This window comes from Lagopus leucura, unplaced genomic scaffold (genome assembly GCF_019238085.1).
Source record: "Lagopus leucura isolate 7727_CA_CO unplaced genomic scaffold, USGS_WTPT01 Super-Scaffold_100008, whole genome shotgun sequence".
NCBI lineage: Eukaryota > Metazoa > Chordata > Aves > Galliformes > Phasianidae > Lagopus > Lagopus leucura.
This window is the reverse complement of record NW_024962265.1, coordinates 5,512,764-5,530,774: the sequence shown is the minus strand read 5'-3', so window position 1 is coordinate 5,530,774 and position 18,011 is coordinate 5,512,764. Positions and strand designations below refer to the sequence as shown.

Here is an 18,011-nt window from a genome sequence, read left to right as displayed (position 1 = left end):
ATATATATTTAGCATCATTTTTGTAAGGCTAGCCAGCAGTGGAAAGAATGTGTAGAAGATGAGTGTTAATGCTCCACGATGCTACTTGCTGAACTATTTAGAGAGCTGGTGAACCTCCTATTAGGAGAGCAGAAATAATATATGCATGCCACTCTCATTAAAGTGTTTTGTGGGATTCAATGTCTTGAGTGTACATTCTGAATACATTCTTTAATGAGGCCTTGGTTCAGCAGGAGTGTTGAACATTATGTCTGTGTGTTCTGCATAAGGGAGGGCCAGCAATTTGTACTGGTTCCTGTCAGCTGAATGTGGCTGCTACCTTAAGACCATACTTGTTACAGATGTTCATCTCACAGAGGGGTAGCACTGTGCAAACATTTCTGTAATTCACACTGTCTGGATGATACTACACGAAACAGACAAAACTTTCTGGCAGAATGGACTTTTTAGATATAGACACTCTTAGAGCTGTGGTTTTGTACAAATAAATTGTTTATTATCAGGGAGCCAAGGCTTTTTCAGAAACTGTGCATGTGGGGAGAGGTGAAGGCAAATAGCTGTTGATACTGAAATAGATGATTTCTTAGCACTGGCCGTTGCGGGAGAAGGACTTCAGTAATTCTGCAGTGTCTTCTCATAGTTGGTTAGTTCTAGTCCCTGAAAATTGCAGGATTCCATGAAATTTTGGTTAAATGCAAAGGTGTTTAAAAAAAAAAAAAAGTGTTTTCTCAATCTCTGTGATGATCTTGCTCTGTGATTTGGTCTGTACCCAGATAAACCAGTAAAAATACCCTCATGTCAGTTGTTACACATTGCTATTTCCTGTGATTTCTGTAAAAGAATGAATGCATTTCGAAACATGGAGGTGAGAATGCAACTAAAGAGGATCAAAGGGAGAAGCAAGAGCTGAAATTTGTTTTGTTTTTGCTTTGATTGCATGGTTAGCATAGTTGTTTACCGCAGAAAGAAGCCCTAACCTTTTCATTTCCTGCCACTGTCAAATTCTTCATTTTTCCACTCTGAAGTCGCAAATATATTTCAGGTATTACGAAGGATCCTTTTCACTTAGAAAGGGTATTTACCTCAAGGAGAAAGAAATACAGAAATACAGCGTAAGAATACTTGCAGTCTTCCAGTGGGAGAGGGGACTAATGAGAGAAGAGAGAGAGTTGGGAAGTGTGGAAATGGAATGTGATCGCGAGGGCCTTCTGAAAGATTGCCTTGAGAAGTGACTGAATTGGTTAAGATTTAGTTTTTATGTTATTTCAACAGCAGAGTCAGTTTGAACAGAAAATAGAAATGAGGCAACAAACAGCAGTAGGAAGGGAAGGTGAAAGAGCATTTGAAGGAGACAGGAAGGAATATTCTGTAAATATCTAGGAGGAAAAATGTTTTTTTCTCAATTCTTGTAGAAGTTGAATATGTGAGTAATGAGAGAGTCAGTGTTGTACTAAATATGTAAAACCTCAAGGTCCTCTTGGCTGAGCATCTGGAACTTTTTTTTTTTCCCTTCTTTCTTAGTGAACCCTTCTGTCTTGTTCTTCCAATTTCTGATTGCCTGAGGAAGAGAAGAGGCAGTGCCATCAGCTTCCATCTCTAGCATTGTGGAGGCAGGATTGCTGGCAGTGTTTCTTGGAGCAATTCCTACAGCTTCTTTACCTAAGTTAGACTTCTGCCCTTACATCCCCAGAACAAAGAAAAAAGTCCTATGACATAAGCAAAGAGAAATCAAAATGCTTTCAGTAACTTGAAAAGAAACTTCAGTCTTATCTCAATGTTTAGGCTGAAATGACAAAGAAATTATGGCAAGCGTTGAGTACTTCTTAGTGATTTTTCAGGGACCATTTTCTCACCTACCCGTGTTCTTGAAGTCTGCCTGTGTTTTCTTTCCAGATACCTCCTAATTATTGCTGAGTGTCCTTGAGCTGAAAGGAAACAAAAATTCACCACATTCCCTTTTTTAGAAAGCAGTTTTCTTTTGCACTGCTTTGGCCAAGGAAGAGTTCTTCCAAACGTTTGTTTCGACTCATTGTTTTGGCTCGTGCTGACAAACAAGCTAGACTCTTCTCTAGGACTCCAGTTAATTCTGGATATCTGGATTTTAACTTTTTTTCTTCTTCATAATACTTGTTTTGCAGTTAAGGTGTAGCTGTAGGGGTATTGGTTTGAAATCTTCACAGCTGATGCTGGAAAAATCTGAATTTCAATGGTAGGCTCCTTTAGTTCAGTGATGTTACTGACTCAACCAGTAGATACAGGTCATTGTCTGCTTACTGTGTTGCAAAATACACAGAGGTTTGCTTGAGAAAACAAGTTGCTACTTGCCCTGCAACTGCTGTGTGCTCAAACCTCCTTCCTTTTCACAGTGGTTCCTTACTTCAATGTCTGCACAGGTGAAGGATCTACATTGGCCAGCTTCAGTTTTTTGCCACTTTTTGGACATTCTTGTGCAAAAAAAAAAAAAAAAAAATCTGCTTCTCACACAGAGCAAACGTAAGGAGTAGAATCTGCAGTTGCAATGTTTTTGCTGTACTGTTTTCCCCCATGTTTGGGCCTTTTTGTGGTCCGTGTTTTATTGCCTAAACAATTCACCACAGTCTTCCAGGAATATGCATTTGCTGTTTCTCCCGACAGTGTAAATCAGGAGACAGGAACTCTTGATTTTGTTATTAATTCATTAATAGGAAGATAAGTTTTAAAGGTGATACTTTAGATTCTTGCTGCTATAGACCAACAGTGGATTTTTTTTAATACTAAAAATATTAAAAATTAATTTGTTTTCATATTTCTTTGTTTTTTGTTTTCGAATCTGTAGATAAATATTCAAAAATTTAAACATTACAAATGTGCTGTGTTTAGGGAATGTGATAGTAAATCATTGTATTTTGTAGCTTAAAGATGTGTGCTGCTTGTTTATTTCACTCTGTTAGAACAAGAGGATGAAGAAGCCAGTACTGGATCTCATTTAAAACTTATAGTTGATGCTTTTCTTCAGCAGCTTCCAAACTGTGTGAACAGAGACCTCATAGACAAGGTACTGTTTCATAGTTCTTTTTTTTTTCCCAACTCTTAAAAATATATAATGCTACCTCAGATTGATCAGTAATAAAGACTGAAGCTTTGGAGTCTGTCAGTAACTGAATTTGATTTTAACTTAAAGGAAATATTTTTTTCTCTGCCACGTAGTAAACTGTTGCCCAGATATCATGTGAGCTGATACTCCTCTCATCCTGTCATGTTTTCTCTACCCATTCTCTTAGACTGTAGTTTGTTTTAAAAGGAGTAGGTCTGTCTTGGTTTTTTTTTTTTTTGAGAATTTTTTTGTTGGTTTTTTTTTTTCTTCTGTTGCACTCTGACAAATTACTCCTCATCTGTCTTCCTAAAGCTACTTTCTTTATTCTACTGGTCTGAAGAGTTGGTTTATATTCTTGCAACTGTGTTGGTCAGGGTCCATTCTAGACAAAAATCGAGTTTTTAAAGCTCATGTAACAAGCATGGCTCTGTAAATGGTACTCTTGGAAAGAATGCTACATTGCAAACAATGTATTTTTAAAAAGAGATAACCCCACCATTTTAAGGTGAAGTATTATATTGACTTTTCTGTTTATAGGCAGCCATGGATTTTTGCATGAATATGAATACAAAAGCCAACAGAAGAAAACTAGTACGAGCACTTTTCATAGTTCCTAGGCAAAGGTAAGAAGAGGGGGGAAATTTGAATTGACCCTTTTGTTATTTAACATCTGTTTTTTGTTGTTTTGTTTTTTTAACTGTTTAAATTACTGAAATCAAGTGCACATTCCAAGTCACATTTGTTGACTGTATTTACTCCTGATGTGATTTTTATCTAGAGAGCAAAAGAAATGTTTAAAATGAAATGATATTTAATACAAAATGATTCAACAAAATACTTTGCCGTGGTATTGCAGAATTTTATTATAGTTCATCTTGTTCAGAACTTGTGAATTTATGGTGGGTCTCCTCATAACTTTCTTTTTTTAACTGTGAAAGTAACAGCAAAACCTTAGTGCAAAGCCTCTTAGTGCAAAAGAAGGATATATTTAATTCAGGAAGAACTTGTACAATTTTATATGGGACTATCAATAATTAGAGCACAAGGAAGGAATATTTCTTATGACACTAGTTCTTCTTTAATACCTGGCAATTACAGCATTTTATCTTCTCCAGAGCTACTTTGGAGTTTGCTTAAGGAAAACAAACAGGAGTTTGTGTGAGTTCTTCACTCTATCATTCATTTGTTAGAATTTTCCTACCTTTTTTTTTTTGGCTTTGTGTAAAATAGACATCTGCACTTGCTAGAAGAGCCTTCCTTATAGAAATGGTTGCAAGCCTGATAGATAGAATTGATAAATTCATTAGAATAGTGTTTCTTTTCCTTATGGTAAACTTGTACCTTAAATAGATGCAACTTAAGTAAGTGCAGTTATGGAGGAGTCACTTTTCCTGCTCCTCCTTGCCCTGATTTTCCTCAGAGGCTGTTTTGATGCTGCTTCTAGCTCCAACTGTTTCATCATCATCTTGGATTTCCTGTTATATTTCACACTACTTTGATTCCATTCCTTTTTAACACTGTGAGGCAAAAAACAGAGTGCTCCTTCATCATCTTACCAGCAGGCGCTCTGTAATCCAACAGTTTGTTTTGAAAGTAATTATTTATTTAAAAAAAAAAGATTAATTTGTCTGTAGGAACTCAATAGACCAGTAGTTGTTGTGGTTGGCTCCAAGGGCTGTTACCTTCTTCACAGTGCAGCTCTTTAATATCTGGAACTGATACTGAAACAATTGGGTCAACCCAATTGATTTTCTTGCAGTTGTTCTTTAATTATAAATATTACTTTTAAATATTAAGTATTAATATTTTAATGCTTGTTTTATATTACTTTCTTGTATTCTAATGCCCCTTGTGCTGCCTGCTCTGAAACCCTCTGTGCATATAAGTACATCAGCCTCCAGTTGTATGACCATCAGCCCAATTGTGTATATCTCCCTTTTCTTTTTGCCTGCATTACAAATGCCCATCTCTGGGTTACTAAACAAGAGCCACAGGGTGTTGGCTGAGTATTTTGTTTGGAACCACAAACAATTGCAGTGAAAAAATACCAGCTGAGCTGCCTCATTGATGCAGGCAGTTTTAAAGGACAGTCTGTGCTAATATTTGTTGGCTTTGTTACTGCATTTGGTAAGGGAGCAGTTCTGCTTTCTTCCTTGAAGTCACCATTTACAATCCTTGTGGGAGAATGTCTTGTGTGCCTACGTAGCATGCAAGTTGCTATAGAATGCTACAAATTGATTTAGAAAAACATACGTACAGCTTTGAAGCAATGTCATACCAACAGTATTTCTGTTAGTATGTGTGTATATATGTATATACGCTATATGTATTACATGCAGTTTTGTGTATCCCTTCTCTGGCTGTATTGACATCTCTTTATTTTCCATTACTGTTGCACAGTAGTTTTTACTGATTCCAGGAGTTCTTGTAGCATCCCTTCAGGATACCATTGGAGAAGCAGTATAGGAAAGCTTGTTATAGTTCAGTTCTCAATTTATTTTTTTTGTGAAGGTTAAAGGGAAAAGTGTCCTTAAAAGGTGGAGATAAAACAGTGTATTTTCTAAATGCATTTAGCCTCCAAACATAGTAGATAATGTAGTCTCAATCTGGCTGCTGTGTTTGCAGCCATAATAAGGTATCTCAAAACACAGTAACATCTGTTCTTTGGAGTGATCACAGTTTCAGGAAATACGCAGACATAATAATTTCACCAAGAACATACAGAACTTTAAGGAGAAGTGGTTGAGGAGTAGTGAAAACTCTTTAAGGCCAAAATTGTTACATAGTGCTGCTCGGGAGCTTGCTTAGTTTCCCTTGGCTTGTGTAGGCTGGGACAAATGCAAACTTAATTTGTCAGAAAAGAAGGCAGCTGTTCCTCAACTGTCACTTGATTAGGGTCAAAATACAACATCATTAATTTGCTTTGTTGAATACTTACAAATTCATCACATTTAAGCTTCCAGCTTCAATTTGAACCTGCAAACAGAAAGCCTTTTTTGGAGGTTTTTTTTTTTTTTTTCAGTGCTAGTATAAAAGTGGCTTCAGATCTTCAGGGAAGGATTGATTTAAAACTAAGAATGAGCCTTTTAATTCAGGACTGTGTGGTTTGTACTAAAGTGACAGTACAATGATTTGACTAATATTGTTTGCAGTTTTAGGACATCTTTGTGCAATTTTTTGCTATCTGAAGTAGTTTCCTGCACAGAAACACACACAGTTTTGCATACTACAATCTTGCTGGGTTTTTTTTTCTTTTTTTTTTCTTTTTTAAATTCAACCCGAAGTTTAAAATACCTTTTAAGGTTTCAAGTTCTAAAGTATTTAGGTAAATGCTCAAATAAGGGTTGTGATTTCTGACTTATTTTTCTTTCCCATTCCTACATATGGTGATCTGTGAAGCTGAACATGGACAGAGCAAAGAGTTCTGTTGCTCTTTGCATTTTAACAGTGTCTGTTCTTAATTCAGAAGTTAACTGCCTCGTGAGTGTTAAATAGTTCTGAGCATTCTAATCAGATATGTACACTTCTTGTATGTCTGTCTTCATTCAGCTTCCTACCTGAGAATTCTCAGTAAGAGGACCCTCTTTGTTCAATGTAAATTGGCTTCTCAAAGTTTCAGTGCTTCTTTCTTCGGCAGATGAAAATGAGAGATTTGCTTAAGATAGGGTGTTTATGCCAGAGCTGAATAAATAAAACTGAGGGCATGAAAATTCCACAGCATCATGTTCTTTCTGTTGAGTAGTGCAGGTGGCAGTTTTTACCTGTGCAAGACCTATGAATACATTTCATTTATCTGGATTATGTTTGTGCTTTCAAGGCAGTTCTCTTTTGCATGTTGCTTTGTGCTTTAAGCTGTCTCTTAAATAGGAACTCAGATAATGAATGTCCAAAATGTCCACTTCGCTTTCTAATAAAATTTTGCATTTAAGGCTTTAATTGAACAAAGTCTTTGTTTTGTTTGTAAATTGACATTTGAAATTCTTAAAAAACAAACAAACAAATATACAAAAAAAACCCTAAACTAAAAAGTTTGTTAAATATTTAACTAATGTGCAGTCTGTGAGGTCCAGAGTTGAGTAGGTTTCTGTCCTAGAACTTAGGTTATCTATAAATACAGGTACCAGTAGGTGGTGCCACCTATACTGCAGTTTCTCCACTTTTGAATGCTAATTTTGTTTCCCGTGGAGCAAGTGAACAGATTCAGTGTCTGATAGCCAGTTTTATAATATTTGACCCAAGGCTTTTCCTTATTATATTTCACCTATTTAGAAACACTCAGTTTTAGTATTCTACCCCATGAAGAAACCTTTTGTATCCTGTGATGAAGCAATAATGATGCACTGTAAGACTTAATTTTCCCTCAGGTATATTCAGTTTACAGAGATGAAATTATTAGCTCTCAGCAGGCAGCTACTTGTTCAGATTAGAATAAAACTTTGTGCTGCTTTTTAAGAGATCCCACACAGAAACTCCCTCAGTTAAAGCACACCCCCTCATCTCAGCCCAAGTCATTTCTTAATTTAGTTCATGCACGTATGTATAAAGTAATGAGACTTTCACTTCTGCTCTGAGTTAATGACTAAATGCTTATAAGCCTGGTAGTAATTTGCTGTAGTTAGTCACCCTTGACTGTGTGTTCCAACAAGCTCAAAAAATGTAAATACTACTTCAGTTATTGATTAACAAGAGAATAAAACTGTTAAATAGGTAACTGGGATACCTCTAATGTTTCACCTGGAGTTTTGTGCAAAAGCCACATAGCTTTGCTTTTTTCAGGTAGTGTGTTTTTATGCTTCTCTTCCACAATTTAAACATGGAATTTTCCCTGTTTCTTTGACATTGCCCAATTTTCATTGCTGCTGCTGTTGTATGGGCTGCAGTTTCGAGGTTTTGTCTTGATTTCCTTCCTTTCTTCGTGAATCCAGCTCTGTTTCGGGGCAAGCTCTATTTTTCTTTTTTTTTTTTTTTTTTGTGAAGTAAAGATTTTTCCTTTCACAGGCGGTTTCTCTCTTCAGATATCCAAAGTTAAATGTTTCTCTCCAGTTACGTAAAAGATGATTTTTAGGGTTTATCTCCTGTTTGCCTTATTTTCAGAACATAAGTGGTATATACAGAGTTATGCAAAGCACTCTATTGTTCAGTCTTTTGTGAAGTGATGCCATCAATCAAGTTTGAAGGCGTTTATTCCATTTTTGCAGCCAGATACTCTGTAATGAGAAGAAACAAAGTACGAGCTTGAACTGAACACCAGAATTCCCTAAGGGGAAACAGGTGTTGCTATGAAATGGTTATGAAGGATTATAACTAAGGAAAGATGAATGAAAATAAGGAAAGTTCTTATATTTTTGCAGTATTGCAATTAGTGTGATTGCTAGTTGAGGTTGCCACTTCACCCACTTAACATCATCTGTTGAGGTTTCCTTGATGTAATGACATTCCTGCATTCATTTACAAGTTCACTGTAAGAATAAACATCCTTGGTTTTGTTTGCAATTACTCAAAACAAAACAAAAATTGCCCCTTCCTCCCCCCCCCCCCAAAAAAAACAACAACAACAAAAAAAAACCCAAACCAATAATTAATGGAGCTCACTGTAAGGATTTCTAATTTTGTATATTTCAATGTGTCTGAATATTTCTCGTATCTGGAAATTGCTTGAAGGCAAGAGGTCAAATTCCATTGTTAAGATGGTGTTTTCCATTTCACAGTCATTCTTTTCACGAGCAGAACAGTAACTCTGCTTGTAGGCATAAACACTTTTTTATAACCTTGAACATAAATTGATTGTCTATTTTGTAATCTCATTTTATATATACGTGTCACCTTTGTTTGCAGGTTGGATTTGCTACCATTTTATGCAAGGCTGGTTGCCACATTGCATCCCTGTATGTCTGATGTAGCAGAGGATCTTTGCTCCATGTTGAAAGGAGATTTCAGATTTCATGTATGTCCTCATTCAGCTTTTTGCATTCAATTTTACTAATTCTATAATGGTAATTTTTTGGGAAGGAGTAATGCTTTCCATCATGTAGATGCTAATTCTTAAGTTCAGCAACTCAAGCTAGAGTTGTTTTCTGCCATCTGAGCAGATTTGTTCCTAAATGCTTGATTTGTGTATTTTAATTTTTTTTTGACTTATCAAGTATCTGTATATATGCATTATTTGTAGTGTCTTTCTTATTTTCCATATTAAATAGTGATTAAAGTAAGCTGTGTAACAGTTGAAAGTTGCAAATCTTATAAACTCTACTCCAGATGAAAGTGTTAGCTTTCTGTAAATTAGTAACTTGCACTGGGAATGAGAATTGACTTAATTCTAACCAGGCCCCCATTATGAAGTTACTGCTGTAATGTAGTGGTTGCAATTGTAATATAGCACTTCTAAAGTTTTGATTTTTACAGTTTTCACTAACCAAAGTTTTCATCCTCGCGAATGTATCATAGAATCATAGAATATTTTGGCTTGGAAGAGACTTTTAAGATAACCTAGTTCCAATCTCCTGCTATAGGCAGGGATACCTCCCACCAGATTGTGTTGCTCAAAGCCCCATCCAGTTGGCCTTGAGGGTGGGGGCATCCACAACCTCTCTGGGCAGTCTGTTCCACACCACAAACTGATTGGTATTTTTCACTGTTGTTCTTTCTACAGTATTTTAAGTTCACATAGTAGAATTAGTTATCCTGTACAGTGTTGATTCCTTCTGTTTTCTGAGTTTTATGGCACAGGTTTAAAAACTTGTTCATAATACTGACATAAAATATGTATTAATTGTTAACTGCAACTATTTAAGTCCTAAATGAACTCCTTATTCTCAGGACAAGTTATTTATGTTGTGGAGAAATAAAATTGTCTTGTTTGGTATGATTATGCTTAGAGCTAAAGCTGTGTTTTCATTGAAGTTGTTGGATACCTAATTTAAAGCAAACCAATCAAATGGAAAAGAACATCTGGCTGCTCTTTGGTAAACCATACTTGAAAAAGCTGTCAATGTTCAGAATCTCCATACTAGTAGCAATCTTACTCTTGTGCTTACAGAGTCAAAAAATACAATAGAATCTAGCTGATACTTTGCTGTACCCAGTGTGATGGCAGTGGTTGATGGTTGATATGTGCTTATAAATGTTTAGTAAAGAATAGTGAAGAATTCTGGGGGGGGAGGGGTCAGAGTCAGAAGGGGAAGAAGTGCAAGAACAGAGAGAGCATGAGAAACTGAGGAAATGTCAAACATTTCTAAATAGCAATGCTACTTACAAATGTTTGGCTGAAAGCAATTTTCTAAGTTGGTATTTTAAAATCAAACATGTTTTCTTTTTTCTTCAGGTAAGAAAAAAGGACCAGATCAACATTGAAACAAAGAATAAAACTGTGAGGTTTATTGGTGAGCTTACCAAGTTTAAGATGTTCTCCAAAAATGATACTCTTCACTGTTTAAAGGTTGGTGGTTAGTAGTTGTACAAATGTTTTTACATGCTGATATCATGTCCCTATCATGTTTCTATTCAGGTAACTCTTGATGTTGATCTGTAATAATTTCATTGCATGGGATGTTTTAAATCCTGATGTCTGTTGTTACAGCATATGAGGACACTTCTGTAGCCATTCCAGAAATTGAAATATTATAGTTGTATGATAGAAGGGACACTTTGAAATACACATTTGAATGTAATCAAATTGCTGTTGAATTTGTTTGGAAAGTAATGGTAGAGTCTAAATTTTGGATCTAGGCTATTTGTGGGATACTTTTTAATTAGATGAATATTTCTAATTTTGTTAACAGTGAAGTTAATTTGCATTTTTTTCTTAAAGACTGTGATACACCTCAATAGTATAAGGTATAGTAGTTAAAACTTACTGCTTTCTGCAGTTCAGAGAGATGTTTAATACTTGTGTTGTTATGTAAATGCCTTCCAGATGCTTCTGTCGGACTTTTCTCATCACCATATTGAAATGGCCTGTACTTTGTTGGAAACCTGTGGAAGATTTCTCTTTAGATCACCAGAATCTCACTTAAGAACCAGTGTTCTTCTGGTAAGAGGGAAGCAGATTGACTTATGTGTGAGGGGAGCTGTCATGTACTGGGTTAAACCAATTAATGATTTTCTGGGTTTGTGATTTGGTCTGACTTAGCAGTGTTTGTGAATAGTGTCTTTGATGTCAGTTACAATGTTTGGGTACCAGGAAGTGAAACTTTTCATTCAAGTTTATCCTGAGTGCACAGAGAGGATAACCTCCTGAAGTCTTTTAATAAAAACAAAGTTGGTATGAGAGAGTCTTCCTGAAGTCCTTTTTATGGATTAGAGCTGAGGTGGGCTCACTACATCCTAGTCTGCTCTGGTGATATCAGCCTTTGTAGTCTTGTGGACTTGCAACTGTTGTTATTAGTAGCTTACACAACACTGGGCACCTACTGTGGGAATTGCTTTCTGAGCATTTTCTGCAGAGCTCCCGTTGATTTCTAATTCTGTTCATGACTTAAAAAAGAAGTTTCTGAAACAAAAGCTATTGCACTTGAACTACAAATAGTGTATTTGATACTATGTGTGGGAAAGCATTAGTAAATGGAACAGGAGAAGGTGCTTTAATGGGAGGTGAAGACAGTTGTGGAACATGGTAGTCTCTTTCCTTGGATAACCATCTGCGGTTCTCAATTTGAAGAACAAGTTTTTGAAGACACTGGAGGAAGGGATTTTAAAAATAGAGGTTCATGATAATTGAAATAAGTGTGGAAGTGTTATCCTTATGCCTAGATAAGTCCTGGCAAAGATTTAAAAATAATGGGCTGGTTTGGGGCTTCTTTTTTCTGTATGAATTTGATTCCTTAATAATGTTTCCTGTCTTGTAAGGTAATCCTAAAAATTTTAGTCCAAGGCAAGACATGTGGTTGAACTGCTTCAAAGGTAGACAATAGCAGTAGGAAATGGCATGAAATTAAAAGCAGCTAAAGCAGATGCAATCCAGTAACTAAACCATTTTTTTTTTAATTAGAAGCCTGACTAAATGTTTTAATGTTCCTTGCTGACCTTCAAATCCTCGCGTTGTGGCAAGATTATAGATGTGCATCTGCAGTATTGAAAGTAGTCACTGCATGTGGAGGAGAAAGCAGACATAGATTGTGCTCCTGGAAGGGAATAGTTTACAGGTTCAGAGCCTCATTGTAGAGGCAAGGCTTTTAAAGCCTATATAATATCATTGTCTTCTGTACGTGTATCTCCTATCTCACCAAAGCACAGGCTTACGCTTGATAGGTGTTTCTCTTGAATCTATAGCCTGCCTTTCTGTCCTACGGAGTTAATAGAGCAGCAATTGTTACATACTTGGATATAGTGCAGTACAACCTATTTTCCACAAAAACAGTTTCTTTCTCAGCGTCTTTGAACGTCACACCATTTATTGCTCTGGGGCTGTCACAAGAGGAAAAAGATGGGTAAATTAACTGCAAATCTTTGTTGCGGAGTCCTTTTTGAAAGGAAGCAGGAATATCTCAATTTTCTAAAGATTTGCCAGCTGATGGAGCTACTGTGGTATATTACTGATTTATAAAAGATGAATCTTTAAATAGGGCAATTTTTATTTCTTTTAACTCCAGCGAGTCTTTCAAATTCCATCCCTTGTACGTAATTACAAAAAAATAAGATACAACATTAACTTGGTTGTGGGGTTGGTATGTTGATAAATGTGTCACATGAATTGTTGCTTGGGAAGGAAGGTCAGCGTTATCTTCACATATATTTGTGTAATGTTATCATGATAAAATACCGTTCTTGTGTTACACCATTGTTGTTTTTTGGTTTGTTTTTTTAAAGGAATACTTGTAGCTTTGTTTTTGCTATCCAAAAGACTGCATCAGTCTTAAGGATTTTAGTCCTTAGATGTAGTGAATGATACCAAATTATTTTTAAAACTCTAAAGCAAAATCACTTGTTTTTGTAAACATGGGATTGACGTTACCCAGTAGCTCAATTCTTAGGTTGACTTGTTCTATTGATCAAATTGAAACAGTAGAATCCTGATGTACAGACATTTTGATGAAGTAGTTACCTCTAGTTAAAGCTAGAATATGTTAGCTCACTATAAAAATAGTGCTTCCAAGAAAGTTAAAAACTTGTTTCTGAAGTGCTGAAACACGTGGAGCGGCAGGATAGCAGCTTGTAGAGCATAGCAAGTGTCGTAAGACAACAAACGTGCTTTCTCCTGATGCATCTAGAAAATTTACAGAATATTCCTAGCATTACACAATAAGGTTTTGAAACTTTTTGCTTTTAAGTGCCTTTTCCCTCCTAAGCGTAAACAGCACATAAAGCAATTTCCGTTCCCAATTGCTAAAGTGCTGTGCATCCATTAAGTGTCTGTAAATTTTCTGTTATCTGACAGGAATTTCCCATTTAGAGAGGAACGCTTGCAGGGAATCAAAGAGGAGGCCATTTGTGTCATAGAAAAGGTTAAAAATGAAGTGCATTAGTGCTGGTGTCATATTGAGACCTCCCAAGCAATAGATAGACACAATCTAGGAAAATTACACTATTTGTGGTGTTACTGTTACGCAAAAGTGTTCTTTGGCATTGAATTAACAGTTGAAACCCAAGGCTAGGGAACTGTTCAAGTATGTTTACATTTCAGTTTAACTGAACCACAGTCTGGTAAAAGAAACTTGAGTTTGTTCAAGTTCACTAGAAAGTTCATTGGTTTGAAAAATGGGTGCATCTTCAACAAAGCTTTATATCCTTGTCATTGTTTGACTGGGTTGTATGAAGAGATACACAAATACGTGTGTGTACGTGTTTGTCTTTTGTATTTGTGTGTATTACCAGTAGGTGACCTCTACTGAAAAAGTAGTTTAATTCTGTGCATCTTTTTTTCCCTTTGAACCACCTTAGAGTGTTTTAGAATATATCAGTTTGATGTACCTTAAAAATGCAGTTTGTAGAATTATGTGCATATATGTGCACAGAAAGGTTTTGTAATCTAATGAAGCTCATCTTCTTCAGCTGTAAAAATCAGCAGCCCAGAACTAGTACTTGTTTTTGTACAGAATCTTATGTTAAGGAATTGTTAAAAAGCCACAGAATTTGTAAGTATGTATTAAAATGAAATATGGAGAAAAGATGATATTCAGAGGGGAAAATGAGGACAGTCCTAGCAATCACAGTAATTGGTGTTGACATATGTAACAAGCTTTGGCACGTCTCATTCTTTTTTCCCAAAATATTCCTTTGTGGTAGATGCAGTTTTCTGTGTAGTCTATTCTGCTTTGGTAAATAGCAACAACAGAGCAAGTAATAAGAAAAATGCCATTGCTTAGACCACTGAAAGTTCCTGTGAAACCATCAATACAAACTTTCTGGAGCTGCACATTGCTGTTTGAAGTAGGTTGGTATTCTCCTGTTGTTACGTCACGTGGGTCAAGAAATGAGTATTTCAGCAGTGTTAGATTCGACGTGGTTAATGAAATGAGCTTTATTCAAAATGCTATTTTATTGAGCTAAGCAATGCATTAAGATTTCAAGTTAAACTGTGGCTATCCTTCATAAAAGTAGAGCTTGTAAAGAGAAATAACACTGACAACACCATAGAACCGTATCATCTATACTTTCTTTTCTTCTCTCCAGCCAACCTTTTGGGTCTCATCTTGCAATCTTTTGTTTCCTTTGTTCCAAACTTAACTGTAACAGACTTAAAAGTGGCTTGAGAATGTAGTAACCAACATCATTAACTGATCGTTTGCATTTACAGGAACAAATGATGAGAAAAAAACAAGCAATGCATCTTGATGCACGCTATGTTACAATGGTAGAGAACGCCTATTATTACTGTAATCCCCCTCCAGCTGAAAAAACTGTGAAGAAGAAACGTCCTCCCTTGCAGGAATATGTTCGTAAGCTTCTTTACAAGGATCTCTCAAAGGTCACCACAGAGAAGGTAAATTTCTTCAAGTCTTTTATAGAGGCGTTGCTGAAGGTGATATACTATAAAATTTTGATGGTGATTTTCTTAATTGCAAGGAGTAGGAATCATTCTGGTATCTCTGGTTGTTAAGTTTGTTTTGTTTCTTCAAATACAGACAGATCTATATTCTCCACATCAAGAGCTGAACAGACAGAATGAAATTAGAATTTTTGTGCTGAATATCTTGTGTTCAAAGTCAGAGATAAAAGATAACAGTTAAATACACACTGTGAGAATAAGAAAACTATGGGGCAGATTGGAACAGTTTGATTAGTAGCTAGAGAACAGCAGTTCAGTTGTCTCTATAAGGTTTTCCGTAGCTACTACAGATAGAGAAGATGTTTGAAGAAACCAATTAGGTCCCTTGCAGGTGTGTATTGGAATTTTCTTCCAACTGTGTGTGTGGGAGGGGGGAGCACATTGGGTAACAGAAAATATTTTGATATTTTATGTGCCAAAATGTGAAGCTTGTCTTAAAATTTTGCTCAGGTCCTGAGACAGATGCGCAAACTGCCTTGGCAGGATACAGAAGTAAAAGACTATGTCATATGCTGCATGATCAACATCTGGAATGTGAAATATAATAGCATTCACTGTGTGGCCAACCTCTTAGCAGGGTTGGTCCTTTACCAGGAAGATGTTGGAATTCATGTTGTGGATGGAGTGCTAGAGGATATTCGACTAGGAATGGAGGTATAAAAATTAAAAATCAAGATTAACCCGTATGCATCTACTTACATTGGAAGGAAGACAGTAAAATAATCCCACTTAAAGGAAAGAATTATTATGTTCTCTTTTGTCTGACTTTTCTACCCATCCTTCAGTTGTTCGTACAGGATCATTTAAAATCTAGTAAAAAGAAATTACAGATTCCTAGGACAGTTGTTTTCCTCCTTTTCCTAATAAGGATGTGCAGTTTGTCTTTATGCAGCATAGTCACATTGCTGGGGCTTAAGTCACTTGAGACTATCCCGTGTTTGGACAGTTTATAATTACAATTTTCTGGACAGTAAAAAAAACAGTCCTAGGTTTCAGAATGAAAGTATGTCAAATGTGTATGAATATTTATAGTGGCTACTTGCTGACTAGCTTTCATAATTATCTTCATTGCTTTTTAGTTTTGTGTAATATGTGTAGCTTGTGTTGTGATGAATTTTATCAGATATTTACACTGCTTTTCTCTTAAAGAAAATAAAAACACAGATTCTGTTACGGCTGCATGATAAGATGGTTTTGGTTTGTTTGCCTTTTTTTCATGAAGGTTAACCAGCCAAAGTTTAACCAGCGGCGGATCAGCAGTGCCAAGTTTTTGGGGGAGCTTTACAACTACCGCATGGTGGAATCAGCTGTAATATTTCGAACTCTGTATTCATTCACATCATTTGGTGTGAACCCTGATGGGAGTCCTAGTCCACTGGATCCTCCAGAGCATCTTTTCAGAATCAGACTTGTGTGTACAATCCTTGATACCTGTGGGCAATATTTTGACAGAGGATCCAGCAAACGAAAACTTGATTGCTTCCTTGTATACTTTCAGGTATTATAAACTTTTGTTCCACAGATTTCTTTAACAGCTCAGTCCATTATTTATTTCTCTTGGTTGTTCTCTAGTTTTTCAAGTCTTTTCTACCGAGCAACTGTTTTGTTTTAAAGAAAAGTGTATGTCCACACGTAGATGTTACTTTTGCTCCAACAGACTGGCCTAGCAGTTGATTCAGTGAAGATTTAGGTCTGTCATTTAGGGTGTCTCAGTGAGTGGAGAAATGGCCTTACAGAAACCCTGTGAAATCCAGTGGAGGTAAGTATCAGGTCTTGCAGATGGGATGGAGTAGCTCTGTGTGACAGTGCAGTCTGGTTCCAATTATCTAGAAAACAGCTTTGCAGGAACAAAGTCAAACTTCCTAGACTAAGTGAACACAGGAGTCAGTTCTGCATCAATTGTAGTATGCTGTTGAATTTCATCACTATTTTGTCTTGGCAAGAGTGCAACCAGCAGATTGAAGAAAGGGATTTTATTTTTTGCTTTGGCTTGGTGCGTGAGGCCACGTTTAAAACATTTTTATCCAGCTGAGGGTTTCCTGGTAGATGAGAACCTTGGGACTGAGCCCAATCTATTGGAGGGTCACCAAAATGATCAGGAGGCTTGTGATTCCCTTGTGAATTTGCTCAGTTCAGAGGGGAAGGTTAAATAGGGAGCGATTAGATTGCTGTCTTCAGCTGCCTAATAGAGCTGGCGAAGAAGGAATGCAGAGAGAGAGAATGAGAGGTAATAGCAAAAAGATGCAGAAAGGAGAATTCTGTCTGATGGATTTAAGGGGGAAAAGATGTCATAGCAGGAGTTTCAGAAACCAAAATACATTTCCTTGGGAAGATGAAGAATTCCAGTCTATGTGGCTAATGCTACAAGTGTTTGGACTTGATTTCTTTCAGCTTTCTTCTTTAAATTACACTAAAACAAGAATATTCAAATTAATAATGTAATGTGTGTTTTCCTTCTTTAAGAATGCAAATCCTTTGTCTGCATATCAGATGTATTTTAAACCCCAAATAAGTGAAGGAATCACTGTATTTTTTTATATGACTTCAACAGATGTTCATTTGACTGTCACCTTTTCAATAAAGTTGCTATTACTCCTTCATTTTCAGACACAATTTTGGCATTCTCTTTGTTTTCACATTGAGCTGTGAGATTCTCTTTCTTGAGTCAGATTTAATTTTTGTATTTCTATTGCAACTTACATGTACTAATTTTTTATAAAATGAGCTGGATGATAAATGACTTGATGGTAGCTACAGTCTTAGATCTTTTTGTAATATTTACTGCACCCTCGCCTCCATAATAGGCTTTGGAGGAAATAAATTGTCTTGAAAATAGACGTAGGAAGAATTCAAAAGCTGGACAGTTTCTAAGTGTTCATCTCTTTAAAAAACTAATAATCTGCCTTTGGATGGCACCTCCTTTACCAGTGCTTTCTGTGCTCAGTTTTCATACTT

At 36.3% G+C, this 18,011-nt stretch overlaps 1 protein-coding gene across 2 annotated transcripts in view; it reads left to right on the top strand.

Annotated features, from left to right (window-relative positions):
• Positions 1–18,011, top strand: part of UPF2 (UPF2 regulator of nonsense mediated mRNA decay) — a 56,037-nt gene that overhangs the window by 16,787 nt on the left and 21,239 nt on the right. For both annotated transcript variants that reach the window (XM_042872526.1, XM_042872527.1), the window contains exons 7-14: positions 2,931–3,034; positions 3,611–3,696; positions 8,909–9,017; positions 10,395–10,508; positions 10,986–11,102; positions 14,805–14,990; positions 15,507–15,710; positions 16,279–16,554. In XM_042872526.1, coding sequence (XP_042728460.1) covers positions 2,931–3,034; positions 3,611–3,696; positions 8,909–9,017; positions 10,395–10,508; positions 10,986–11,102; positions 14,805–14,990; positions 15,507–15,710; positions 16,279–16,554 — 1,196 coding nt within the window. The remainder of the gene's footprint in view (positions 1–2,930; positions 3,035–3,610; positions 3,697–8,908; positions 9,018–10,394; positions 10,509–10,985; positions 11,103–14,804; positions 14,991–15,506; positions 15,711–16,278; positions 16,555–18,011) is intronic.